General features: G+C 38.5%; 1 protein-coding gene across 2 annotated transcripts in view; it reads right to left on the reverse strand.

Annotated features, from left to right (window-relative positions):
* Positions 1–1850: 1850 nt before the first annotated feature.
* The window catches only part of PDK3 (pyruvate dehydrogenase kinase 3), a 50927-nt gene continuing 25420 nt past the window's right edge, over positions 1851–27357 (reverse strand). For both annotated transcript variants that reach the window (XM_085050169.1, XM_085050179.1), the window contains exons 3-11: positions 27172–27243; positions 19423–19607; positions 17248–17337; positions 13945–14022; positions 11793–11869; positions 10465–10566; positions 9749–9859; positions 4654–4767; positions 1851–3584 (exon numbers count right to left, since the gene is read on the reverse strand). In XM_085050169.1, coding sequence (XP_084906295.1) covers positions 3441–3584; positions 4654–4767; positions 9749–9859; positions 10465–10566; positions 11793–11869; positions 13945–14022; positions 17248–17337; positions 19423–19607; positions 27172–27243 — 973 coding nt within the window. In that variant the 3' untranslated portion in view covers positions 1851–3440. The remainder of the gene's footprint in view (positions 3585–4653; positions 4768–9748; positions 9860–10464; positions 10567–11792; positions 11870–13944; positions 14023–17247; positions 17338–19422; positions 19608–27171; positions 27244–27357) is intronic.

Below are 27357 nucleotides of genomic sequence, written 5' to 3' on the forward strand. Positions count from 1 at the left end.
AGCCAAGAAAAGCAGGGAGCACAAGTATGTACATGATTTGGAGAAAGTTCTAGATCTATTAATATTAAACTAGGCAGGGGATTAATAAAATTACATTCAAGACACATACACCAGAAAAATGCACAATGGACAAAAAAGTAAACTATTAGTTACGCTGTGACATACAGAAGTTGTTTGTAAATTCTCAGGAAGAATCAAGGAGCAAACATCTCTTGTTCTTGTTTCTGTTAATCACTAAACACAACAGATAAGAAACATTTTTACTGAAAACATTTTTTTGTATTTATGTGTCCTGTAAGTCAAAACAAGCAGGTTGTAATGACATCAGCAGGCCATAACTCTGAAATTCGTAAGAAGGAAATATACTTTTGTATCATCAGAAAGTTTGGAATTAACAGCCGCAAGATATTATAACATAATTATAAGAGATTCCAATCAAAGGTAGAAGTAACTGGAAAAAAACAGTATTTGTAGTTAAACCAGCAATGTTAAAAACCCACCCATGCTCATTTTCCAGGCACAGCCATTGAAAAACCCTCTCCAATTGAAGGTCTGCTGCTGTTTCCTAAGACAGTTTTCAGACTAATCCCCGTGTAGAAACATGGCATGAGCACAATGAGGGAAGAACAGTTGATGGCACACCTGGGATCACCACTAAAGCACAGGTGGCCTAGACAAGGTTGGAGGGAAGATAAGTTGCTTCTTGCTCATATTCACCCCAACACCCACATACAGACCTTGGGGAATGGAAAGAAAATGCATTCCTTGTGCTCTACCCTGCTGCTTGGAGCTGTTTGTACAAGCTCATGGTTCTTGGGAGGGTGTCACTTCAGGGGAGTTTAGTTTTCAAGTACTGGAGCACTCCAGTCCTGAAAGCCAGCCAGTTGTTTCTGTGGCTCAAGAAGTGACATCACTAATACAATCATAACATCCTCCATGGTATCTTCAGCTTTCATTCACAGTTCCCATGGTTTACATCCCATGGCTCATATTCACTTCATGAAAACAAGCCTAATATGCCTACATCCTTCCTTTTTTTGCTGTTCCTTCCCCTCTTTGTGTATAAGGAGACAGCCAAAAACAACTACCAGGTCAGGGTAGGATTTACTACTTCAAAATACAATTTCTAACAAAAGCTGAAACTCAAGTTTCTTAGGCAAACTATCTTATTCCTTGGAATGTTTAGGGTAATGTTCTAGAAAAAACTGACCACATGCAACCGAGAAAATATTAGTTTCACCACAAATTTCTATCTTTAAGTAAACTCTCCTCTGCAATTACTCTAAAACATACACAACTTGAAATAATTCAAAAAACAGTAAGAAGTTATGGGTAGGGGCAGAAGATAAGTGACTAAATTTCAGGAGATGTGACTTGCATCCAGTGTTTCAGTCAGACCATTCCCCTGGTTTCACCCCAGCAGCACAGCTGTCTTGCTTCAACAGCAATCTGCCTTCTCTGCAGCAGAGCCTGCAGCACTGGGAAGGTGCTGTTCTGAAGGCCACAAACGTCACACCTTCACCTTGCCCTGCCAAGCCCCTCTGGCCATGGGAAAACGAGTCCAGTTTGGGAATGGGACAGCCCCATCAGCCCACTCCCCATTGCTGCCTGCTGGCAGAGGGGCTGTGAGGGCAGCACTGCCAGCTGAGCAGCAGGCAGAGCCTTCGGCAGCTGCCCTGGTGGCACCTGCTCCCCAGGGAAGGGCAGCAGCCCACGGAGACAAGGAGCTGGTGTTCCCATGGGCCTGATCCCAGTGCAGGAACAGCCATGGGACCTGTGAGCTCATCCACTGCTCACACCAGTCCTGGAACTCACTGCAACCGGCAAGGCAAGAACTTGGACTCCTCAGAAAGGGGGCTTGATGGAGTTTATTGCTCAAAGCACTTTATAATCCTTCAATGAAATGTGCTATGGAGTGCAAAGTACTATTGTTACGACAAACTAAGATTCTTTTTTTAAAATACCCACGAATTTCTCAGCATTTCCCTAATAAATCAGTTCTTTATAAAAATAAATATTGGGAGGACAGAAGGGACAGTTCCCCCACAATTTTAGTAAACAAGTTTCATTTTTCCATGCTAAAATCTCTATTATCTTTCCAAAAAATATCAAAACACCTAAGAGAAATTGAGGGTGCATCAGAGCTGCTTACAACTCATCTACTTTATTGCCACAGCTAATGTATCACCAGAACTTCTAAATTTCACAGGTTTTTCTGAAAGGCCATAGTATCAGAAACAGCATTTGGCAAAGACTTTGTGAAGACCAGTTTACTAATAATGGGCAACAGCCCTTATGATAAATTTAAGGGGAAAATACTTGGATTTTTTTTGTATTTGATATTTTTTAACTTAAACCAGGTACCAGCTCCATTTTGTCCCTCCCATTTCTACTGTATTTCCAGTTTCATGTACTTAGACCAATGACACGTTCCAAAAGCTGGTGTACAACATCTTTATATACACTACAAACTCAGATTACCAGACTGTTGTCAGACATTGAATGTATAAATAACTTTGCAAACTATTTACAGGTTTTAAACTAATCAGGTTTCAAGCAACCAACACTCTTAAGGCAAATTTATTTGTATGACTGGCTATCTGGCCTCTCAGCATTTCTCTCCCCTCCCCAGTTCCCCATAAATGATAGGCAAATAGGAAATTTAATTACCTCCTGCTCCTGTATTGATAGAATTTCTTGTCTGGAGAGGTGATCTAACTGCTTAGGAACTTTCCTCAAAACAAGGAAGAATGCATAGAAATGCATTTCTGTGTCAAGAAAATCATTAAGGTGCATACCAGGAAGTGGAAGTCCTACCGTCTTATAACAACACAACGTTTGTATGCACATGACAAATGGCTTTGGGAATTTGGAGAAAGCATCAGTTTAAAGCTGCACAACCCTTTTTAGAACTATGCATTTATAAACTCATTAGAGATTGAAGAGCTCAAAGGGATTTTCTCTTACAGGTGACACTGTGCAATACAAAATGCCGCAAACAGTGGATTTTCGAAGCACATGTTTAACTACGTTAGAATTTTTCTCTTATACCATATTGCTGTGCAAGATACTATTCACCACTTTAAGGGATTCTGCACATTTTACCCATCCTTACATTGGAGTAAGAATTGGCCACTTCAAATAGTGTCTTTTTGTTACAACATTGTATTCCTAAGTGCAATCACAGTGCAATCCCTTTGTCAATGCATGACTGAAGCAACCAAGCATATTCTGGTGAAGTACACAGGATTCACATACCAAACGTGCTCAGTGCCTTCCTTTAAGTCCCAATCATCACTTTGTTCTTAGTATTTTTCAACACCCTGATTAGGTCTTTGTTTGGAAGTAATTAGCTACTGTGGTTTGAAGGATTTTGGAACAAAGCAGAGACTTTATACTGAATGCAGAGGTCATCTCCAACAGAGACAAAAGGAGGCAAATTATCGATTAGCTTTGTATTTAGAAGCATCCCTTGGTTCACTGCTAGGATTGCTCCAGTCATCTGCTTCAGGTGTGGTCTTGTAGTGCCGCCATGCTGACTTATTAAAAACAGGAAGTCTTTCAAATGATTCACTTGAAAGGGCCTATGGAAAAACAAAAGCAATGGTTAAGTATCATTGGAGACACAAGAGCAAGGTGATACTCTAGGGAGATCCACAGTTACAACTTCTGTACCCAACAAATGTCGCAATTATCCCAGCGTTATATGTCACAGCACTATTTTGAAAATTACTTAGCTGTGACTAGTAGCTCTAGTTATACTCAAAGTCCTAGTCAAAGTTGAAAGAAAATAATAGCATTGAAAAGGATTTCCCCTCTTCCTAGGGAGTGGTATCTACAGAGATAGCAAGAAAAAGATTTTTGGTCAAAAACCTTTTCGGGAGATTTGTCACTGACACCGAGCAGACAGCTTCTCCAACGTTTCCCTTCCCCAATGCACTTGGGCTCTGTCAGCACACTGATCTCTGGGGGCTGACCCAGTTCAGTCCCCTGGCAGACCTTCTTCCTCTGAGAAAGGCCAGACCTTTTTCCTCCACACACACAGGACTGAAAAACCCATCAGAAGCAGAGGATTCCACAGCTCACTTGCTACATACAGCAAGGCACAGTGACAGTGCTAAGCCAGTAACCTACATAAGCCATACACTGTATTCTTTTAAACTCCCTGATGGAATTTAAACAGTGTCAGCCTTTAATCCCTGAGTAGCCTAGGCTCTCCCAAAAAATGACAACAATAAAAAAGACCAATACAGTCTATTCCATCAAGAACTGCATAGAATAGAACATATTTACTAGTCAGGAGTTGGTCAATAGTCTTCTCATTTCTGCGGCGGCCAAAACTTAGAATCAAATAGCATTAACCAAAATTATCTGTCATCACAGCTCTTGGAAGATTCACTACTTATGACAGATTAACAAAATGCAACAATCCAACATAGGGACTGAAAAAAAAAAAAAAAATCAAAGCTAACTAACTAGCATTAGTGCCAGATTAAAATATATAACTTCAGGGTTTAGGATTTTATGTAACTGATTTAGGTAAAAATGTCTAAGACAGCAAAAAGAAATTTGAAAACAAGCTGAAGAGTGAAAAGAGCCTGCTACAAACAACCTGCACTGCATTAGTAGTATATAAAAGGGTCAAATTCATACCTTCAAATAAATAACAGCATCTGAACCCACGCCTTCCATTGAGTAGAGTTTAAGGTCACCTTGAAAGTACCTCGCATACAGACGAGAAATTGGCAATCCATAGCCAAACCCAGCCTGCAAAAACAAGAGAAAAGGAAAAATATGATGAAAAGGTAAAAAAAATGCAACAGATCCCTGCATTAATTTATAAAAGAGAGGATACCTAAATATTAGATTTGTATCAAATTCTTTTTGAAGCTTTCCTTTATTTCTCAGCTTACACTGTAAGTCCATATTTAGCCTTTTAAGAAATCTCCTTTTTTCCTGTGCATTAGCTTTGAGTACAAAAAAGGCTAAATCCTTTGCTAGAACTCCCTTGTCCATCCTGCATTTTCTCAGAGGCAGGCAGGTGCAGCATACCATACATGCTGCCTCCACCCAGAAAAGCAAGCCAATGCTCTACACAGCTTTCCCACAGTGATGACCATTGCTATAGTATTGCATTCTTTCTTTGGTAAAAATTAGAGTTTTGACAGCATGATTTTTCTCCCCCAAGCCTGGGATTATTATTCTCAAATTTCTCTACACTTAGGTAACTACACAAGAAAGACAGAAACAGCTCTGTCTACTTCCTCTAGGTCACACTATTAAGTGACTGCTGATGCCACAGTGCCATAGAAATCAGCAGAGTCCTGCAGAGGAATACACAGAGCATTACAAAGCAAATAAACTTCTCAGTTTAACAAAAGATCAGGATTCCACAGCAATGAATGATCTTGTGAGGACTGAGACACAGTACAGACCACACAAATTTCAAAGCATAATGGACTTGATGGGTAGGAAGTTTAGATTTTAAATTTACAAAACTAATATTCATAACCACATCTGCAACAAGACCAATCACTTTTTCAACCCTCTCTTGTCAGAAAAGTTATTAAAAAAGCCCTCCAAGTCTCTCTCAATGCAGCCAGGGAGCAGGATTTTGCCCTTTCAGATGACTGGGTATGTGCTGAGAACCACAGTGGTTGGTTATGTACCCAAATTCCACCTGAATTTTTCATCACTATTCAGTGAAATAAACTATTCCAAACACACAAGCATTTGGAAAAAAACCCAAACATATAGAAGGCAATGTAGTAAGGGTGGACTACGAGAAAAATGAAACACCTGAAGCTTTCAGGAAACCAATAAATTCATTCTACAACACTTCTACAAAAGCAACCTGACAGATAAGTGATAAACACGCAGTGAATTTTAAAAACAAAGGCCAAAATGATACAAAAAAGAGAAGGCTAAGACGAAGGACATACAAGCATTGTAATATGTGGTATCATTTTATGGGAAATGCCTTAAGGGAAAAGTGAACATTAAAGAACTTGTGCTACAGTGTCCATCACAAATTCTCTTGCTGTCATCTACTACAATATCTTTTGGCCTTTTTTGCCTTGTTTTTACAGAATTCTAAATTTAGTATTTAAATGGTTTACAGTGCTCACTCAGTTCTTCTGAGGAAAATAAGAAACAGAAATATGACCTTTTCACACTGTTTGCCATAGTTATTAGTGTCCATTAACAGAGTTAAAACAGTTGCTTAGCTGCTCTTTTCCCAACATCATGTTTTAAATGTCTCAAAGAGAAATTTCATCATCTCCCACTAGAGTCATATGCATCACTTTCAAACACCCAGTCTTGAAACTTGAGAGATTTCGTTCTTAACCTCTAAAAAATTGATTTGACTGTCTTAGAAAGAACTAACAACAAATGTCAAAAGCTGATTTTCTTTTCTGGAGACTGGACAAAAAATACATTACAGAAATTATAAAGCACAGAAACCAAAAGGCAATTTGTGGACAGTACATACCCTAAGGACCAGCTGAAGTAAAGGGCAGTATCAAACAATACTGAAAACATTGTATACTTTCCTCACTCCAGAATTACCCCACCTGTTCCTTTATGCTCTGTGCTAGCACACATCATTATTTCATACAGCTCTCTTTCAAATATTTCCTGTCAGTCACTTCTGTGCACTGCCTTTAGGGTGTTTTCCAAACCAGGTAACTTACAAGAAATATGAAGACTGGAGATTCTGGAGGAGTACCTTGTTAAAACAAAGCCTTGCAAAGGGTCTATTTTGCAAAGATAATCAACAAGAGGTGATTAATACATAGGTCTGTGCTTGACCTAGAGGACAGAATAGTCCATGATGACACATCTGCCTAAAGAAAGAAAAGCTCCTTAGAGCAAATTTATCATTAATATTTATGGTATGCATTAAACAAATAGGAAGTTACTACATTTCTGTATTACTAGCATCTCCAGATATAAATTAAAACTAATTTAAGCCACATTTCTCCCACTATGAACAAATGCTGTCAGAGAATAGCATTAAATTCCCTAAGAAAACGTACTATCATTAAACATGACCATGTGTTTCTAATGTGTACTCTATGGGCAGTGCAGATGAACCCAAGACCTGCAAGAATCTGAATGCTGCCATGGTAACAAGGTTTCTCAGCAGGCTTTAAACAACATTTGCAATAAGCGGGAGCAAAAATTTTCCTCAATCAATAGAAGGATACTTCTCTTCCACTGCCCAATTCCATGAATGTTTAATAAACTAGACAGGGGATCATAACAAGGGGAAGGAGTGTTAGAGCAGAAAAATATGTCTATTTACACTGCACCACAGCTTAGTTTAGAATATTACTTAAGTCAAAGATGACACACTACCAACCTTCTGCAGCACTGTAATTCTCAAGTGGTTTGCTCTTTTGCACTAAACAATAAAGAAACTCCTTTTGTATGGACATCAAAGAGGATTTATGTGGAACCTTTCTGCTGAAGGAGTTTTATTTCCAGACTGACATACTAAGCATAGCATAATTGTTTTTATAACTGGATCTGGGCCATAATACATAATGTGTCAAACTTCACTGCTAAGTCCTTGTTCCTGTTAGTGGCAAGATATGGCACAGACTCAGTTTGTGACTTTTATATTTCTGCACACACATGTAAATAACAGAGCTGAACAACTTTTCTCGACAGTCATGTGAAGGCATTGGTCAGACTCACAGGGCAAAAGCTGCCAGATTCACAAGAGAGGGAGGATCCTTTGTAGGTCTGACTACAGTGGCATAGCCTGGGAAATGAAAATAAGGCCTGAAAACAGGATACAGTAGAAGAATATCAAGGATAAATGCTACAGAATCAAAGTAAGCAGTTTTGAAGATGAGGAAGTAAACACAGCAATGCATTGCTAAAGATGCACTGAAAAAAGAAAAAAGAATAGTGTCAATCCTATGATGAACACATTTTACAATCAGCTACAAAGGAAGAGACAGTTTAATAGTGAATACAACTGGTAATCAAGGTATAAGTTTATCCTGAGAACAAGTTTCAGAAAACCCTTGTAGACTGATAGAGTAAATTGCTGATCAAAAGTGAGACAGAACAAAGGCAGATTATGCATCAAGAGAGATTCTACCATTTGTGACAAAGAAAAAAGCTTATATTTGAATTAAGACCTGTTCCCTCTCACTCACCACATTCAAGAAGATTTTCTATGGAAAAGCAGAAGTTTGAAGAATATGACTGAGATGTGCTGTAGAGGTAGGAGCTGTGAAGGATCAGTACCAAGGCAGTGCAGACACAGGACTGGGTTTCACACCTCCTGTGGTAAACGGGTAAAACCAGTGCAATGCATGCCATGCCACAATGGCACCCACTGTGGACCAAGGCAGCACCATAAAGACTTTCTGCTCCTAAGCTAAAAGGAAATTTATTACCTCTGAGTCACTCTGAACTGATTTTACCCTCAGTTTACTGTTAAATATTTTATATCTAAAATAATCATGTGGACAAGAGGAAACAGCCCAAAGCCATGCCAGGGAAGTTCAAGTTGGACATCAGAAAGAATTTCTTCACTGAAAGGATTGTCAAGAATTGAAACTGGCTGGTCAGAGAAGTACTGGAGTCACCATCCCTGGAAGTGTTCAGGAAACAACTGGACATGGCACTTAGTGCTGTGGTTTGATTCACATAGTGGTGTTTGGTCAAAGGTTGGACTTGATGGTCTTGGGAAGTAATTTCCATTCTTAATGATCCTATGATTCCATACTCTGTCCCACATTCTATTATTCATCTGAAGCACAGAAGTATCAGCAGGGGAGGAAAAAAATTCACTTAGGAACATGCTAGATGAGAATGCTCCTAAGCAAGGAAAGGAAATTTTTCAGCGAACCAACTTCTCAACAGGCTTAGAGATAAAAGATTATATCAGAAGCAACTGAGGACAGAGATGAGAAGAGGCAAAATACAGTATCTGTATAAATCTGCTTACTGAGAACAAATCAAGTGGAATAGCAGCTATACAATTTTTATCACGAGTCAATATGCAATTTAATAAAACAATTTAGAAATAGTATTTAAATAATATTTTTAATCATGCTTGCTAAAAGAATCTACACACTCAACACTGAAATAATTTCCCTGCCTAGAAGAAACCATGGGGAGTAATTTTTTTTGTTTGAAATCTGGCCCTGATGCACCTCAGAAGTAAGTATCACATGAGGTACTTCCAATTAAACAAGAATATACCAAAAATGTTCCACATGCAGGTTTAGATATATTTTTAGATGTGTTTTTACAGTCCATAACTTACAGAAAATGATCTTCAAGCTTCAATATAAGCTTGTGCATTGCCAGGAGATGCTTCTCAAGTGCTGAGCAGCGTGGCTCACCTTTTCAATACATTTATGATAGGAAACTTAGATAAACAATAATTTATACACCAAAGAGGAGCTCATTAAGTCATCCACCTTCTCACTAATATAGCACTAAAGATCCTGCCCACTAATCTGTGAGAATACTTATGTGCTTATGCAGGTTTTCAATGCTTGTTTCCAAGAATGCAATGTCAAGACAAACAAAAGTAATTTTCTATTCCATAGACTGAGTGATTATAATAGAAGCCATTTTCTCTGGTTCTACCTGGTTAGACATGCTAATGATAAACCTTTTCCACAATGGAAAACCTGATGCAGTGGTTTGCAATGAAGAGAAGTGTAAAATCAGAGTGGTGCAAAGGGACATTTAAATACATATTGCAATTGCTTACCAAAGGCACAGCCCTCGAGGGCTCCAGACTGGGCCTGGGTGCTGTTGAGTACATGTAGTTAAACAATCTGTCTATTTTTCTTAGAGGTACACCTCCACCTTGGTCACTTATCTAAGGAATGAAAATTGAAGCATTTTAAACATTAGGTTCTGAAAAAAAACCACCATAAAACTTCAAGCAGCATGATCGAAATTACTTTAGAAATATTAAAGGAGTAGCTAGGGATTTTGGGGCTGTCTGGTTTGGAGAAAAGAAGGCTGGGAGTGCCTTGTCATGGTCTACAGCTTCCTGAGGATGGGAACTGGGGAGGGAGGTGCTGATCTCATCCCCTGGGATCCAGGAAAGGGACATGTGGGAACAGTTCAAAGCTGCAGCATCAGGGGAGGTTTAGAGTGGACATCAGGAAGCATTTCTTTATGGGAAGGGTGGTCAAAGAGCGGAACAAGTTTCCTGGAAAGGTAGTCAATGCTCAAGTCAGACAGTGAGCAAGAGCCATTTGGACACTGCCCTTAACAAATGTGCTTTGACTTTTAGTCAGCCCTAAAGAGGTCAGGCAGTTGGACACAATGTTCCTTGTAGGTCCTTCTCAACTGAAAATATTCTGTTCTAATGAATATGAAGCAGGTGATACAATAATTATTTGCCTTTTTAATTACAAGTCATACTAGTCTAAAACTAGCAAGTTTGCAAGCTGTGTATTATTTTTAGGCATTTACCTTAATAGATAGGTCTTCTTTCCCCAAAGTGACTAAGGTTTTGATTGATGGATAGGCTTCTTTCTTACCTTCATGCAATTCCACTGTAGCTCTCATTGAATTCTGAAGATAAAAGAAAATATAGTCTCTTTGATTCTAACTTTTACATATAAACTTTTTGTGACAAGTTAGAACTCGCATTTATTTTGTAGCATCCAGATACTCTGTCCTACAGTTGTGCACAAGATAGAAAAGGCTGTATTTAATACAAATTCAAGTGCCATTGAGTCAATGAATTGCCCAGTTAAATTTTTACATTACAACTCGTTATACATAACTTTTATTTATTTTATACAGTCAGAGAAAAGAAAGCAAGGTTGTTTTTTTTTTCCTGTGTGAAATCAAGCAAATATATTCAAGGGATAAGAACATTCTTCACCATCACCATGCACAACACCAACACTGATATTCACTACAGAAAGCTAGTTTTGATTTTCTCAGCCTGAGTAACACAATTTTTAATTTACCATCTGTCAATCTGACTTTACAATGCATGTTAACAGAGTTTTCACTGCCACTCCCTCCCAGTTCTTTACAGCTACAACTTATTGGCTTCAATCTATTTCATAAAGTGTACCAAAAACATACCCACATGTAATGTACAAATTCTCACCTCTTCTACCCTAGAACTAATGTTGCAAATGGTAAAATGGGGGAAGATTTAAATGAACATAGTTGACAAATGTCAGAAATCAAACCCCAAAACTCAGTACTTTGAAAACGTTTCTCTCTGGCCAAACACATGCTTTCCCTTCAATTTCTAGTGTTCAGTTGTCACCACTTAGAGACCTCCTCTCTGCTTTCAAACCAAATAACACCTCTCACATGTTCCATTTTCACTGCTGTTCCAATTATTAAGAAAACAAACAAAACCAAAACAAAGCATGTAATTTACACTATTCAAAGACAAAGAGGCTGTTTTCACAATAAGGATACTGATCCCTAACCAGTCCTCAAAAATGCAATAAAGAAGTAAGCTCATGAAAACTGCAAGGTTATGAATATTCCATCACTATAAAACCAGACTACCATGAGTGTTCTAAGTTAATCAAAAAAGCTACAAAAGTAAACAGGAGAGAAGTGGGAAACCAGGCAGTTTTTAAGTACACAAGGTCATAAGAGAGGGGTTTAAGTCTGGCTTTTAAAAGAGTGAAGAGTGTTTGAAACTTAAGAATAAGCTTAAGAAAGGAAAATTGAAATAATATTTAAGAGCTGTAACTGAAAGGAATCTCAATTTCAACAGTAATAGGGTCACAAAACCCTCCCAAATATTAACAAGTGCAACCTACCTTGAATAATTCAAATAACATATGAAACAAATGAGAAGGTACATAGACAACTTGAATAGGCTTGTTTGGAGCTTTAGCTAAAAAAAAAAAAAAAAAGAAAGAAAAATGTCAAATCAAATGTCTTCCAAACAGTATTTTGTAGCATTGGACTTCACATGAATAACATGAATATGTCAGCAAAGACAAGTATGTAAGCATGTTCTAATTTTCCCAGTGCAAGATTAGTTCCATTAAGTAAAAACATAGTTACTGCTATCACCTGAAAGAACACATTCTAATTATGATCTTCAAATCCATCCAGTCAGACTTTGTTTAGGTATGAAACTTCACTAAGCAGTGGTTGGTTTCATACGACAGTGTATGTTGACCAAGAGAACTTTCCTTCTTTAGTGGGAAATTTTCACATGCTCACATACTATTTAAGCATAATATTTGCTGAACAAAAAGATTCTTAAACTAAAGCAAAGCCAACTGTTTAAATATTCTAAAAACAACTACATATTTTATTAAAACATATAAAATGTAAGTATTCATAAAACTTTGCAAAAAGACTTCAAAAATATCGCAGCTTCCATATCCCAAACCATCACTGAATTGTTTGTCCACTGCTGTCCCACTGTGAGCATTTCAGTGGATGGGTATAGCTTGGCACAGCTCTGAATGCCAGAGTTCTCATTGTTTGATTGGGCAGGAAACAATACAGCTGCATTTAATACATTACAGGACAGTTTTGGTGCTGGAGATGAAGTCATCCCTGAACATTCAAAGATCTACTGGCACTAAATGATGCAGTCCCAGCTAGACAGACTGAGCAGCAGTTCAGACTGAAGGAAAGTCTCTGTCTGCTTCAGAAATTGCAAGAAGTTATAAATACGCACAAAGAACGTGACTGGATTCAACTTCATTACTTTTGGCACTGAGGACTGGCAATAATCCCAGTCATTATTTTAAAAGACATAGTAATGAAAACTGCTTGGAAAAGGAGACCAAAACAATGCTCTGCAAGGCATTTTGCCTGTTAATTTTGTCAGTCCATACTCCCATTCCCTTACGCTTCACCAAAACCAAGGCAAACTGCCCCACACTTGTTTGAGGTACAGAGATAAAAAACAAGTTATTGTTGCTTTCCAAAGTTGGTTTCCCCATCTTCATAATACACTGGTTTAAGGGAAACAAGTAGTTCTTTTTCACTTTTTTTTTTTAGCTCCAGCAACGTGTTTTCTCTACTGTTGGATCTTTTTACTTATGCCTTCAGATGAATTTTGCATTGATTGATTCCTCTGCTGCAGCACTCAGTACTTTTATCTCTAGAACAACTCAGTTTGAAAGGGGAAGGTTGATCTTTGGTTTTGGGAGAGATGGGTGGTAATGTATCACTGTTGACAGTATCACCTTGTGTAGAGAAATATTTCTACACTACTTGACAGTACTTTGAGCAACACATATTCCATGTATCACACTATCCATTGAGTGTTAACCTATTTCTGACACTTTCACAATTCTTCTGGCTGAAGTTTGGAAACATCTTAGTATTATGTTTGGCAGTTGTCCAAAATTTGGGAGAGGATCACTCAGGAAATTTTTTTTTTACTTAAAGTAAGCTCTCTTTTGTCAATAAAATAATGAACAAAAAGCAGTCAATACACTGACAAGGCCTGTCTCATCAGTTTTGTGTCAGCCAACTTCCATCTTTGCAATCAACTTGAAACAGATTTTCACATGAGAAGTTCCTGATAGGATTTAAAGCACAGACTATCTAATAAAAATTCTAGTTTTGCCATCTTACACTGTGTCCAGAGTGCCAGGGGAAGTCATCAGTTTATAAGCATACTTTGGGATGAAACAAGTTTCAGTTCCATTAGAAGATTAGATTGCAGAAATATTTACTTCCCAGTTATGAGGATTCTTGGTTTGTTTTCTTTAATGTGATAGAGAATTCAGCAGATAGAACTCTGCATTCAGCATAAAGAAGTACACATCAAGATGATAAATTATAATTCAGGTGCCCATGTAGACACATTACAATAAAAGTAACTGCATACAGGACGGCAGAGTTAAAATTATAACTTACAATTAACTAACAAAACTAGAAACCACAAATATCAGAATCTCATTTTCTTACATATATCAGTTAAATTAATTTCATAATTACCATTGAATTCTTCAACTTCCAGATCAGGTGCCACTGTATAGTACTGTTCACATAACATCTTAGCTGTTTCATAAGCATCTACAAAACAACAGAACAAATACTGATTTATCCAGATGTTCTAGAGACGATCAGCAGTGTTCATCCTCTGTGAAAGACCACAAACAGAACATTCATTTTGGGAGCTACTTTATAAACATGAAGCTGGTATCCAATCTAATCCCCTTTTCTCTGTATACTTGGAGCCCATTTGTCAGGAAAGGGAAAATTCTAACTAAAGCTCCACAATCAAAAGCACAGTACTGGAGAGAAGCTATTTTTCATCTTTGTTCAGGGCTTGAAAACCAGAGGGATATGATCTTAGGCTGACCATAAAATCCACTTATTTTTTATTTCCTGATCACAATTTCGTACTTGTTCTTTCAATCTCAAATAAAAAAGGATGACATTGCAGCCATAAATTCAGGTTTTCCAAACACAATACTGCTTACAATACTTAATCTCCAAGGTATTTTTTGAAAAAAAGCTGGAATCTTCAAGATTCTTCATTCTTTCCTACTGAACCAAAAAAGACCCTCCCTGAAAAAAACTCCCCATAACCCAAATCAGGCTTCATGTATTGTCAAAATACAGGCAGAAAGTTTAAGTCACCTTTTGTCACTAGTGGTGCCCCCAAGGTTCAATACTGGGCCCAGTATTGTTTAACATATTCATCAATGGCTTGGAGGGAGGGGTAGATGCCTCCTCAGAGAGTTCACTGATGCACAAAGCTGGGAGGAGTGGCTGATACCCCACAAGGCTGTGCAGCCCTTCGGGCCTTGACAGGCTGGAGAGATGGGCAGAGGAGCTGTGAAATTCAGCAAAGGCAAATGCAGGTCCTGCAGCTGGGCCAGAACAAGCCCAGGCACCAGCCAGGCTGGGGCTGAGCTGCTGGAGCAGCTCTGCAGAGAAGGGCCTGAGGGTCCTGCTGGACAATGAGCTGTCCAGGAGCCAGCAGTGCCCTGGGGCCAAGAAGGGCAGTGGGATCCTGGGGGCATTAGGGAGAGCAGTGCCAGCAGGTCAGGAGGTGATCCTGCCCCTCCACTCAGCCCAGTGAGGTGTGTCTGGAGTGCTGTGTCCAGTTCTGGGCTCCTCAGGACAAGAGACATAGAGATTCTGGAGTGGGTCCAGCGGAGAGCAACAAATATGATTAAGAGATTGGAGCATCTCTCTTATGAGGAGAGACAGAGAGTTGAGCCTGTTCAGCCTCTGCAAGATATGAATGAGAGCGAACCTCATCAATGCCTCAGAGTATCTGATGAGGAGGTATCAAGAGGATGGAGCCTTTGGAGGCTCTTCTCAGTGGTGCCCAGCAATAGGACCAGAGGCAGAAACTGATGCACAGGAAGCTCCACCTGAATATGAGGAAGAACTTCTTCCCTGTGCAGGTGACTGAGTAGTGGAGCAGATTACCCAGAAAGGTTGTGCAGTCTCCCTCGCTGGAGATGTTCAAGAAGCATCTGGACACAGTCCTGCTCTGGGATGAGCAGGGAGGTTGGACCACATGACCCACTGTGCTCCCTTGCAACCTGACCCATTCTGTGATTCTATATTTGAAAGATTTCTTAGTGGTTTCTTAGCAAATCTGGGTCAAACAATCTGAATGCATTTCATCTTCCTCTAAAAGCCTTAGACTGTGAAAGAGACTGTGAAGTTCAAAGCATGCTTCATGGTGTGGATGAAAATTAGGGAGCATCAAGAGTGAGGGATCTATTGCTACATTTAAAATCCTGGCTCCAGGAACAAACCTGAATTTGCTGGCAGCTCAAAAGTCTTATTGCAGGACAATCAGTGAGACAGAGACAGCCACCTCAGGCAGCACAGACACTACACTTGGGGCAGCTGCTTGAAGCAAGAAGTGGCTGTTTAAATAATTTCTTCAATGTTTGAAGGGCATATAGAGCTTGTAGCTGCCACATACAGTGCCAAAATCAGCATCTTAACAGATAAATCACTCAGAATGCTGCCAGGTAATTTGGGAGCTAGCACAGCATACAGAACATAAATTAACCCCCTACCAATCCTACCAGGAAATGGCCTCAATCGCCTTGACTCTATACAGCCCCTGTCTTTAAGGACATTTTGTTTCTTTGAAAGGCAACACTGGACACTATTTACAATGGTCTTGTTTTGTCAGTGTTGTGTAAGATCTATTTTAGCTACTTGCTTGAAAACCGGACTTAGCACCTTCTGACACTATGTACTCCCCTGTCCAAGGCAGTGGCCATGAATTTGATGATCTTATTGCTATTAGAAGGAAAATCTAAATAAACAACATGGCTGTAACATATACAATGCTGAGGGCAAAGTGGAATAAGGTCAATCAAAATTTTTAAAAAGCTGCTGAAAAAGGCCATCTTAGGACCCAAAAAGAACTAGAAAAAAAGCTGTAATGGAGCTGTAAAAAGCATTACAAAGTGAGCTATCAGGCAGGTCAGACTTTGAGATAAGAAAGATTTCCCTCTCACTTCACCAAAGGCTGAAAGAAAGTGAAGTGGAGAAACACATTCTCCACCTTGCAGCTGCACAAACAGCAGCAAAGGATAGAGCCTGGAATTCTCTCCTACAACAAGACCTGTATTTGCAAACAGATGTACCCAGAGTGTGAACCTTCCATGGAGAAGTTCTTGAAGCAGCTAGCATTGCCTCATGCCTACTTGCTAACATTCTCAAAGCATGTAAACATTCACAACAGAGCAAAAAGGACTTCCACTGCAACTGCCAGATCAGTCAGGTAGAGCCATCACACCCATCTCTTCTGCAGGGGAGAGAACAGGCTGTGGTGTGATCAGATGACACAGTAATGTGGAGTTTCACTGGCATATCTGTACACCTGAGGGCATTTTACTGCAAGGCCTAACTAAACAAAACGGAAATTTCACTTATTCTGTTTCCTGTGGTACCTGCATGAGATACAAAAGCACTACATGGGAACCTGCTTCTAAGTATTTCAGGAAGAAAACATCTAAAATTTAACAAAGCATTTAGACACTTCCATCTGAAATTTAAAAGTACAGATTAAACCTATTAAAAATCGAATTGTTTTCTTAGTTCTGTCAACAGACCAAAAGTTTCTCTCTTCTCAATAACAAAGACATTAGAAAGTCTCAATATGCCCAGGACTTTATTGTGAGCAACTGCAGAACTTTAATAAAATAAGAAAAGAACTGGATTTATATCACCTTCAGTTTCTTGTATCTCAATAACATTTCTGAATAGTCTAAGTTGGGGGGATTTCAGTCAACAAAAATATTAACTTCATCTTACCTTTAACCACCTCTGCCACATCACAATTAGGGTCAATACTTCCAATATGTTTGGGATGAGTAGGATTAATATCTCCACCAAACAGAAGTGCTAAAATAAAAAAGAAATGATAACAAATTATTTTTTACCTTTGAGGCAGCCCAGAAAGTTTGAATCTGATGGTATCTGAGACTTACTGGATACTGCATCATTTTGTAAAAAGATACTCTAGCAAATTGCCAGAATTCTTGTTTAAGAAGGTTACTTGTCTAACTGCTCATCTTCCCCCCTCTTTTTTTCAGTTTTTATAGTTAAGACTAGTTAAAACAGAATTTGTGACGTGGGAGGGTTAAGGTGAAAACCTACATTTCAAAGCAGATTATCAAAAATTAGATAAAATTAAAATGTAAAATACTTCATTCATACCATCATGTCAGAACAGAAGCACTCACAATAATGAAAACATTACAGTAAAAAGGACTGTGGAACTATAAGGCATCATTAAAAGCCTTTTACACTCACCTAAGCTGCAATTTCACAGCTGGCACAGAGGTCTCACTCACTCACTCGACTTTCTCCCTGGATCTCAGCAGTATGATCCCCACTCCCTCTTTGCACAAGGGTCTGGAACTCACCAGACCCTTCATCAAGAGTTTAAAGAAGACTCTCAAAGAAGTAGAAAGGTTTTATACTTTATTTCAGGAGCGATTTTCGGCTATTTTAGCAAGTTAGTGAGCTCTGACATGAAGCAGCAGCATGAGGTGGGAAAAAGTCTAGGTCTGAAAGCTTTTCCTACCCTGGGCACAGCAAGCTCATACTCTGGGCACTGTGTCCTGCAGAATGGTGCTGTAAGAAACAGTCTGCCAGTAATGTAGGAACAGAAATGCAAACTATGGAAAAACTTGGTTTTGCATTCTGCTTTCCAATTATCTTTTTCTTTAGTGCTTCAAGATTAACATTTGACATCACAGACTACTAACACTGCTAACACACAGACATTATACAAGGTTAACTAAACTTTAAGTATCTACAAGCAGTTTTAAGCTCCAACCAGTCAAAGAAGAGGGTCTCTAGGAAAAGCTAGTTCAGTTCAATAAATCAAGTTTGATATTTTAGAATTAGTGCAAATTATGGTAGCACTCAGCCCAAGAATTCTATTAGGGCAGTGTTTGTACTCTATTGCTACAACTCTTCTATGAGAGCCTTTTAACTTGGTTTTATATCAGTCATTCGTCTGCCCAGGTTCAAGTAAAGACAAAGCTGTACACTTATCTCACTCTGTATTCTTTGCCGCATTCAAGTTATCTGTACACACACAGCAAGGCATCTGTTAGTCACATATAAGGTTACTGGAAAGACACACAGCTTGTAGTAAAACACCTCATGCTACAGTACTCCAGCATCCACATTATCTGTAGCATATAATTCCTAAGAGCTCAGAAAAGCAGAATACTGAGCAGAGAATGAAGCTCTAGAGCTAAAAGGCACGAGACACACTAAAACAGATCAGAAGACTGTCCTTAACTTTACACAGATCACTCTCTGCATGGTTGCACATACTGGTTAATAGGAGCTGTGCAAGTAACTCCCTTCACTCTGTAATACGAATATAAAAAAGTGAGTTTATTAGTAACAACAAATGAAACAGGACCTGATGACAAAGGATAACTAATTCCAGCATTTATCAATAAATAGGAAATAGGAAGTAAGGGAAGACAAGGGATATAATTTAAAACTTCAGTTAGAAATACTCAACCTCTTTAGAAGGCAAGAAAGTCTAGATAACTTGCTGGAAAAAACAATAAGTATAGTACATAACCTATTCAAACTTTACGGCATCTTTGCATTTCATTATGAAATAAATATGAGCTCTACAAACTATGTTGAAAGCTTTGTGAGCACAAAGATACAGCTACTCTACTACTATCTAAAAATACTTCATGTATCACTTCACAAGGCATCTCTGCCAACAAGACTAAAAAGCAACAGCCACACTAACAAAGACTGACAATTCTAAAAGAAAGCACACTGGTGTTTGGGATTCATTTCTGATCATTGCAAAGTAACCAGCTGCCAGTATATCTTTTACCATAATTGGCACAGAATAGTCACGAGTAAGAAAAAAAGGCAAAACAAAGTTACACCTTCAGGTTTACAAGCAGTGAGTTTTCAAAGAAGAGAAAAGCAATTACTTACTGTGTTGGTTAATAAGCATACGGAAAGAGATGCGGTTGGTGTAGAATCTATCTAGAAAATACTGGATGTTACTGCTAACAAATGGATCAAAGCCATATTTTTCCTTGTATTCAATCACCCCTTGCGCCATGGTTGGAACCACGTCATTGTGTCTGTTCCTGACTTTAATTAAAACATCTAAAAAGCTAGAGGAAACAAAATTAGAAAGATTGTTAGAAGTATAATTAAACTCAATAACAGCAAAACCATATCATCTGTTAACTATCATTTCCATACAAAAATATAGTACCTAAACAAGCCTATTTGAAGAGAAGTATTTAATCAACCTCTCACTCACAAGACCTATGAAGCATTTAGAGCCTCAGATTAAGTTATTCCTCTCCCAAACATTCCTTGAAATAAATCAAATCTCTCTTCACCATTAATGGACAGCAAAAGATTCTCTTTTACTGCAATCATGTACACTACAGTAATTGTCATCCCCTGCAACTTCTAACAGTAGCTGGGAAATCAGAAAGGAAACTCAGGAAAGACAACCTTACTGCCCTTCATAATTTTCTTAGAAAAACTCATGTTTTGTTCCCAAAACCTCAACCCATGCAGTGAACTTTGAATGCATTTCCTTCACCTGGCACCTCTTGGGCCAAGCTTGAACCTCAGGACAGGTAATTGTGTGACTCCTGTTCAGTTTCCTCTCACACCACTGGATGGCAGAGCGAATACAACAGAGCTCTCCTCTGGAGCTCGGCAACTTTTAAGATAACACTCCCACTGCTTTTAACAAGCATTTCCTCTCAAACAGCTTAGAGCATTTCTGTTTCGCCTGCCAAGGCAGCTCAACACCTATGATCTTCAACGTGCTCATCCCTTTTTTTCCCCACCTGCAAACTCATGCATACTTGAAATGTCAATTATTAATAGCTTTCTAAAACTGAAACATAGAAAATCAGTAGTACTCAATTCTTCTACATTCTCCAATATTAATTTAATGTTAACACCACAATGTTTATGTAATGTTGTTTTAAAAAGTACAAGCGGTGAAATGCAAGTTTCCAAAGAAAGCAGAGCTGGAAGACTTGCTCATCTATGTCTGTATCTACAATTTTACAGATCCTTTTCCTAAAAACATCAACACCAAAACATTCTTTGTAGCTTTATAATGAATACTGAAATGTATTAATTATTTTTATCCAAATTAGAATATACACCAGCTAAGAAAAGAATCACAGAAATCAGTGAAAGGTCATCTAGCTCAAGCCCCCTGCAAATGAGCAGGGGAAAGAACAAAGAGCACAAAAAGTAAAAAAGACCAGCCATTAGTCACCCCATTTAAATCAGATGCTTTCTTCCTTTTCAGGACCACTTAGTCGTGACAATCATTTAACACACCATACCATTCTTAACAAGTGATACACTTCTAAAATAATTTTTCCCACTTTACACTGTCAGCTGCAAAGGAATGTATGATTCATTTTTACTATTTTTTTCATAATCCTAAGTCTAGCTACCAGTTTTTGCATGTGTATTAACAAACAGTTCAGTAGTCTTTCAACACTACCCTGTTGCACAGAAAAGGGGAAGTTTTAACTGCCTAATTCCCCATTCTAAATACTGTCACAGTACAGAATGACTGTTCTTTTACTTACCACTCTTGCTGACTGGGCAGCATAGAACATTTAATGCTTAAAAGGTTTATAGACATTTTACATTGATTGAGTCTTGACTCTGTGTGATGTTCCCAGTGAGAGGTGATGTTAGTTTTAGAGACTGGTGCCTGGCTGTGCTTGTGCTGCTTCTCAGCTTCTGAGCAACAAGACCCTAGCGAAGAGCAGAGCTGGAAGCAACACTCAGTCAGGTCGGAAACAGAACTGACAACACTCTCTCCTAACTGTTTGCTCTGCTGTTTGTTTTAATACCTCCACTATCCACAACACACACCTGATGCCAAGAGGGCAAATGGTTCACTGATATCTCACTACTAAAGTGCTGAAATTCACAGAGCATGCCAAAGGGCAAAGGGCTTAGGCTTATCTGCTGCAGATCAGCAAAATCATAGTGAAGCTTAGTCAGCATAAAACTGAATATATAAAAAAGGGATTCCTTGTTATTACACTGATATAACAAACCTCCTGTTGCATCTTCCAAGACAACCGAGTTCACTCCTGTGTTTCCATCAAGCAGATGCTTTTAAAGGAGCAAACACAAGAAGCATACAGGCACATTTCAAAGTTGCAGGGCAGAAATTAGAACATATCTCCTTGATCTTAACACTCATTCCTTACAGTCCCACTACTCACTACACCCCTGAAAGACACAAAGCTTTTACTGTAGTCAAACTGTGGGAAACCATATTAAGGAATTTTTAAACTGCTTATGGGATTAACTGGGAATACTCCAGAACAGCTCTAAAAATTTTATTTACCAATTACTTTCTTTTTCTACAATTCCACCTATTTTCAAAACCATGATGAATAAATAATACAGTTGGTTTGGCAAATGAGAAATTATTAATATGAAGCTATTTTAGTTAAGTGAGCTTCAGTGGCTTCTGCATTAACAGAAGAATATTAAGGCATTACCACAGGTGTTAAATAAATGAAGGCTAAAAAATTCTGCTAAGACAATTAATGAATGTCCTAACACAAGTTATTTTCTAACTTCCTAATAACCTGTGTGTATTATTCTGTTTTGATCTATCATTACAGTTCAAGAAAACAAGCATAAACAAGTCAATAAAAAGACAAAGGGAATTTTTGCTAGGTCTCTCATGGATAGTATTATTTGAAAGATGAAAAACAAGAAACTGATAGGTAGAGTAAAAACCCTTTTAAAGGCAACAGAAATGCAATGGGTTTGGGATTTTTTTGATTGGCTGCTCTTTTTTGAAGCAGTGCCAGGTGGCAGATGAGTATCACCAGAAAGAGAGGTAAAAGTTCACACTCTGAAAGACTTCTGTACTGGAAAGTATATCTACTTCCAAAGTGCAAAACTAACTAAAGTAGCATTTCACATTATGTAACAGTAACAAGTGGCACCTTCTTAATCAAATGTACTCCAATATTTACTCAGTTCAAATTACTTACAAAACCACTATTTTAATTGCAGCGCTGCAGAAAGGAAAGTTCCTTGTTTACCAAGTTCCTTGTGTGTGTTATCTCAGACATGCTGGCAGCCTATGGCCTCAGTGGCACCCAGCTCTAGGACACTCCCCTGCACTCCCTCCCTTTAGAGGGCCACAAAGAGAAAAGTCAGCAAAGAAACTCGGGGGTGTAGAAGCTGCAGGAAGTGTCCTTTGAGAGCACATGTGAACAGCATGTTTTACAACCCTTCAATTTTTGAAACACAGCTCCCTCCTCTGTGTGTTTACTGGTTGCATACTGACATTTTGGGAAATTTCCAACACTTCTGCCTGCTTACACCCTTCACCAAGCGTGGACACCTTATCTTAGGGCTCCTGCTATCACACTGTTTGGGAGAACTGCAGAAAAACTTCCACCTGACCCCTCTACAGCTTGAGAAAAGATATTTGTGTTGTCAAAAATGCAAAAGTAACCTGCCATTTGGCAAATGCCCATACTAGTGACAGTGATGTGGCAATGTTGCAGTAAGGCTTCATAAGGTCTGCTAACCAACAGGAGGTAACAGAAACTGAAACGCCTTTGGAACTCCTCATCAGAAGAACGCCGAGGCAAAACAATCCCTTCAAAGGATTTTGTCCAACATTCACTGAAAGGTAACTCTCATGAACATTCATGAACATCCATATGCTCTCCAATTCATACACTAAGAGCAGAGAGAAGTTGGGCCACTCTGAAAAACATCACCTTTAGTTTAGTGTCTGCACTACCCCTACAACCATTTACCTTCTCCATTGTGTGCACACTGCTGCCTGTCACCATTACCACACACTAACACTTCAGGGCCCACAGAGCTAAAAGTGGGCTATTTTTCCACTACATCAATTTCCCAATTCACTTCACTGTGTGGCCTCACACACAGCTGTGCCAGTACATGGGTAACATCTGTAATATTATAACACTAGTTTCCTCAAAAAGAGAGCCCAAACTGAGAATACCAGAGCAGGCTCCTCAGACAAGCAGCAATGAAAACACAATCGGGACAGTTTACTGTTCAACTGATAAATGCATTGCACCATTTTAGAAGGCAGTAATTGAAGAACTACTGCCAACATCGATAGAGCACACCTGTGGATATCCAACCTCCTTGAAGGATCACTTCAGCTTCCCTTCTCTCCTGTGCTGCTGTTACCCTGATTAGCAGGAACAGAAACTGAAGTCCACCTCAGCTGACAGAAAGACCACCAAGGCACTCTTCAATTTTCACAAAACAACTGCTCTGCTAGTCTTCACGTTTTTTGAGTGTCTGAGGTGGACACTGAGCTCAGCTCCAAACAGAAGCTGCTGGGATGGTACTGGAACAGAGGCACTTCCATCCAGGCTAGAGTCACATCTTGTGACACTAATTAAGCTAAAGGAAGAAGAGATGGGGGCCATCCTGAAGTACCTAAATCACCTGATAGCACACAGGAAGGATGCTAACAAGGATGGGCATTGAATGACCAAAGGATGCAAGGCTGGGTCTCCTATAGCATGAGCCATATAACATGTAACATTAACATGTAAAATGTGCTCTTCTACAGCATGTTCCACACAGGAACAGGACAGTGGAGGGAGCCAAGAGATGAAGCCTGCTCCAACCCCTCTGTATAGGCTGCTCTTGGAAAGGTACTCAGCATGATACACCACTGATACTGCCTGGAAAAAAAAAAAAACTTTGGTTCAAAGGACCAGACAAACTTTCAGGTTTTTCTTTAAGCAAACCAATGTGGTTGAAGGAAAGAACTATTCCTATTTATGCATTCCTAAAGACACTTATACAAAGTCCCAGATAATGGCTCAAATTCCATAATAAATGATACGTGCAATCAGAAAAGAACAGAAAATGTTTATGCTAACTTAAATGAACTCAGAGATGTGGGTTTTTCCCCACTGAAAAGCCACTCATTAACTACCAGAATTCCTGATACCTTCTGAGGACACAGATGCTCTTCTGATCATAAGGCATAAAAGCATAGGGCTGGATAGCAGCAACATGGATTACTGACACAAGAGTTGAGACATTTGTTAGATTTATCCATGGGTTATCATAAGATAAATATGGACATAGTTAAGAGCATTTTTGAAAGATGAAGTTTGTAAAGAATACTTTTAACAGTCTAATTACAGCTCAATATGCGGTTAAGTGACATAGCCTTAAGTAAGTTAAGAACAGATGACATTCCAGAGCAGGAAAGTAAATTTTACTTTCTAATCTTAGGTAACCTATCCAATACTGCCAAAAAGAACAGATCTGCTCTTTAATCAGATAATAGATATTTAATCTCTTTTCATAGGCCAAATGCAGTAGAGAAGACAACTCTTACTGTCAAAGTCCCTGGCTGGACTTCACTTCAATAGGTAGCAATAAATTCCAAGCATCCTTATTGTATATACCTAATTACATAGAATACAATAATTGCAAGATTTCAAAGCTTTTAACAAACAGTTATGCTGAATAATATTGATATTTGCTTCATTATGAAATATTTGTTCTATCAACTCACATAGAGCACCACAGAAAATATTTCCAGTTGCCATGAAACAATATCAAGAATGCCATATCCATATGGCAGAATCAGATAATTCATGTGTTAATTATGAAGACTCTAAAAATAGATCTCCAAGAGACCTATTCATTAGCCTTTACAAATATATATATATATCAATTATATTGTAATCTACCTTGAACCTCTGAAGTTCATAAAAAGCTGAAATTCAGTTATCTAAATACAGAACACCAAAGATGGCTTCAGAAGCTACTTAACCACTTTGCCTCAACCCACACACCCAGGACATTACAGGCTTAAGAGGACCTGTGTTGCACTTGCCAGGCTCACTTAGGTGTATAGGAGAGCTTATGCCATCTCAAAGGGCAAATCCCACAAAGAAAAGCTTGCTGATAAACTAGTCACGAACAGAAATTCTTGTGTCACCAGCAAACAGGCTGCAAATGCAGAATCACAAAATATAATAGCTAGAGGTGGTTCAAAAATGGATTTGATTCATCCTCTACAGAATAAGCATACCTAGAATGACACTAACAACTATCTAATCTATTTACAAAAGCTTTTAAAAATCGATGCTCTACAGTCTTCAGTCTATTCTCATTAATAGGACAATTTTTACTTTTTGCCTGTTCTTTTTACATGTTCTCAACTTTAATAAAAACCGGCCATTTTTTAATTCTCCAGTTCTTCAGTTAGAGCAACCAATTATTCTTTATTATAGTGACCATTATTTTGGCACACACAGACTTCCAGTGTCTCCACTTCAGTATCTTTTTTTGTCAGTCTAAACAAATGCCTTCAGCATTATTCAGAAGTGGAACTATCCAAGTCCCTAATTCTTGTTCCTTTCACATCAATACTGTCTGTGAGTGTTTTAATTTCTTAAAAGGTAATACCCAGAACTGCAGGCAGCATTCCATCTTAGGACTCACACTGAGTAAATGGTTACTTCCCCCATGTTCAACAGCACTACAACTCAGTCTGAAATCCTTATGGCTCCTTCTACAGCTCTACAGGTGTAGAGCTTCTTCTACAGTCATCCAGGTAACTTGGTAGTCCTGCACTTGAGCTTCTCCTACATATATTGGTTGATACACAAAAATTAAAGTGTCAAGGTCTCAGATAACATGCCCACAACCAAAAGAGCGTAATATCTGAAATGCACTACCTACTAAATCCCTTATTAATTCTAACGTAACATCACAGCTAATATATCTGAAGTTCACTAAAGGCAAAACACTATTTTTGCACAGCACAGGCCACATGGTGCACAAACAGAGCAAGACGTTTTATGAAACTCTCTATAAAGCACTGCTTGATCATACAGGATTTCAGAGCTTAAAAAGAAATCTGAAAGACAAACCACCCTAAGAAAGCTAATTCAATGAACAAAAAACCTGCAAGAAGTAATATCCTGAAACAAAGTTGACTGCTATAGGTACAGGGTAACTAAAGACCTTAGTGTTGGGCAGGTGAGTGTGTTTTGGTTGTTTTGTTTTCAGGTCTCTGATGCATATGTTGCACTTGCTGTTCTCACATGTGGGGTTCTTTTCTGTTTTATGCATACACATTTCAAGGAAACATTCTAATGACAATTTCACTATGACTCTGTTGATAAAGAAAACTGGCTATGTTTTCCTTTCTTCTCAAGTAATGTTATTCAGTGAGATAGGTGAATACCACTAACTGAAGTCCATTAAAAAAGCTTTTAGATAAAAACAATGACTGACACATTGAATGCTTTCAAACTGAAAAAAAAAAAAATCAAATTATTAACGTGTTAACATACTTTATGCACAACAGAGCGCTAAGCTCAATGTATAGTAAAGGGACATTTTAGTCTTAAGTATCTGATATGCAAGTATAGTCTCACATCCATGTCTTCTCAATATAGCCTTGGAAGAAGCATTTCATGCCATTTCTTAGACTGCCAGTCCACATAAGTACAAAATACATTGTTCAAAAGCACTTAGATACCTACATTCTACTCCAGGTTACAATTCTGGCTTTTGCCATATGTATTCTACCTTACAAATAAGGTTACTGTTATCCTGCAGTACAAAACCACTTGGTATTTGAGACACTATTTTTAATGGACTGTCATGAGAACATAAATTACTTACTCATCCAGAACATGAGGATCCTCAGGACTTTTATTTTCATACTCTAAAAGCTCAAGGAAACTCTGCATGTACCTGAAATAAGCAAAAGTCATAGAGAGAGAGTTAAAATACCCAAACCTAAAATACTTCTGAATTTCTTTAATTTTAAGACCACAGTGTCAGGTAAAAACAACAGATGCATAGTAC

Source organism: Lichenostomus cassidix, chromosome 1, assembly GCF_008360975.1.
Source record: "Lichenostomus cassidix isolate B80296 chromosome 1, HeHo_3.0, whole genome shotgun sequence".
Classification (NCBI taxonomy): Eukaryota; Metazoa; Chordata; class Aves; order Passeriformes; family Meliphagidae; genus Lichenostomus; species Lichenostomus cassidix.